General features: G+C 41.6%; 1 protein-coding gene across 1 annotated transcript; it reads right to left on the minus strand.

Moving 5' to 3' along the window:
* Window positions 1–292: 292 nt before the first annotated feature.
* On the minus strand, window positions 293–959 carry LOC107143541 (MOB-like protein phocein). The gene has a single exon (XM_048793914.1). It carries the CDS (start codon window positions 927–929, stop codon window positions 348–350), a length of 582 nt encoding a protein of 193 aa, XP_048649871.1. The 5' UTR covers window positions 930–959; the 3' UTR covers window positions 293–347.
* Between the last annotated feature and the right edge of the window lie 523 nt (window positions 960–1,482).

The following is a 1,482-nucleotide window of genomic DNA, read 5'->3' on the forward strand; positions in this document are numbered from 1 at the left end:
AATTGTTTAGAGCCTCGCTAAAGTGCTGAGTCTGGCCTCAAACTTGCAATCCTTCTGCCTTGGCCTCCTGAGTTGCTGGGATTACAAGCATCTGCCACCAAACCCGGTTTGAGGAGTTTTTCTTATTTTTTGGCACTGGGAATTGAACCCAGAGGCACTCTACCACTGAGCTACATCCCAAGTCCTTTTAATTTTTTGTCACTAAGTTGCTGAGGCTGGCTTCAAACTGGTGATGTTCCTACCTCAGCCTCCCAAGTAGCTGGGATTATATATATATATATATATATATATATATATAACATAATTAACGTTAATTATGTGATCAGTACATTTTTCTATGATTCCCTTCATGCTTCACTTTCCCCAGAAACTGAATTCTGAACTTTCTCTTCTAAAATTGGTACAATCAGGTTATCCTTCGACATCAAATTATATTTCATCACAAATTTAGTAAATCGATGACATAAAAATGTTTCATTTTCATACTCATCAAATATCTGCCGGTGATGAAAATAAGCATGTGAAAATATTCTGTAAATTCTACGACATACTGATCCTAGTTTTGCTACAGATGATTCTTTTATGCTAACCCTGCTGGGAAAATATTTATTGCTATTCAGAAGACACGCAGCACCATCAAGTGTGTGTCTAGTATAGTCTATAGCAGGACACTCTTTTGGAGTTTTATGAGCTGCACAAAGAAAAATCCATTGTTCAGTTGCTGTCATTTGAGTACAAGTATCTGGGTGGCATTCACTCTGAAGTTTGACAGCAAGTCCATTTAGTTCAAGGCAGAATTGCCTTAAATGTTCATATTTCCACATACCTTCATCTTGGCCTTCAGAAGATTCAAGAATTTTGTCAATATTGGAGCAATCTGCCCTTATGTTCTGTTGAATATACTGCTGAACAGCAAGTGTACTGTCCATATCATCAAATGATTCATCAAGCCAATTATAGAAATCTCAAACTGTGGTGATCAGATCTGGAACCAAGGCAGGCTTCTCCTGGTGTGGAGTGGATAACCGGTTGAAGAGAGGGTCAGGTCCTATGGAAAAGTTGCAGCTGTCACAAGGGTCCAGAAGAGGCGGTAGAGTTTGAGAGCGGTGAGGATCATGCAGAGGATCAGGAAAAATGAAGTCAAGTGATGGGATGTCAGTCAGTCTGGGTCCTCATCATGCTGAGTGCATCCTTGTTTCGGCTGGTACACAACTTACAATTCTTACTAGAGGTGGTTTCCATCAGAAGGTTCAGGCCAGATCCTGGATTCTCTCTGCCTCACTCCAGGCAGTCACACAGGACAGGGCCAGTTCTCCTTCCTCTGCTTCAAGGGCCACCTGATCCTGTTTCTCCCAACTGGAACCCAGGTTCCCAGATTCCTTCTTGACTTTTCAACATCCACCATTCACCACTGTCGTCATTTCCAAATGGCGATGGGAATGTCTGTCTGCTCCTAGTGAATGACTTTACCTTTCCATCCAG

The sequence above is a fragment of the Marmota marmota genome, unplaced genomic scaffold (genome assembly GCF_001458135.2).
Source record: "Marmota marmota marmota unplaced genomic scaffold, marMar, whole genome shotgun sequence".
In the NCBI taxonomy this organism is placed as follows: Eukaryota; Metazoa; Chordata; class Mammalia; order Rodentia; family Sciuridae; genus Marmota; species Marmota marmota.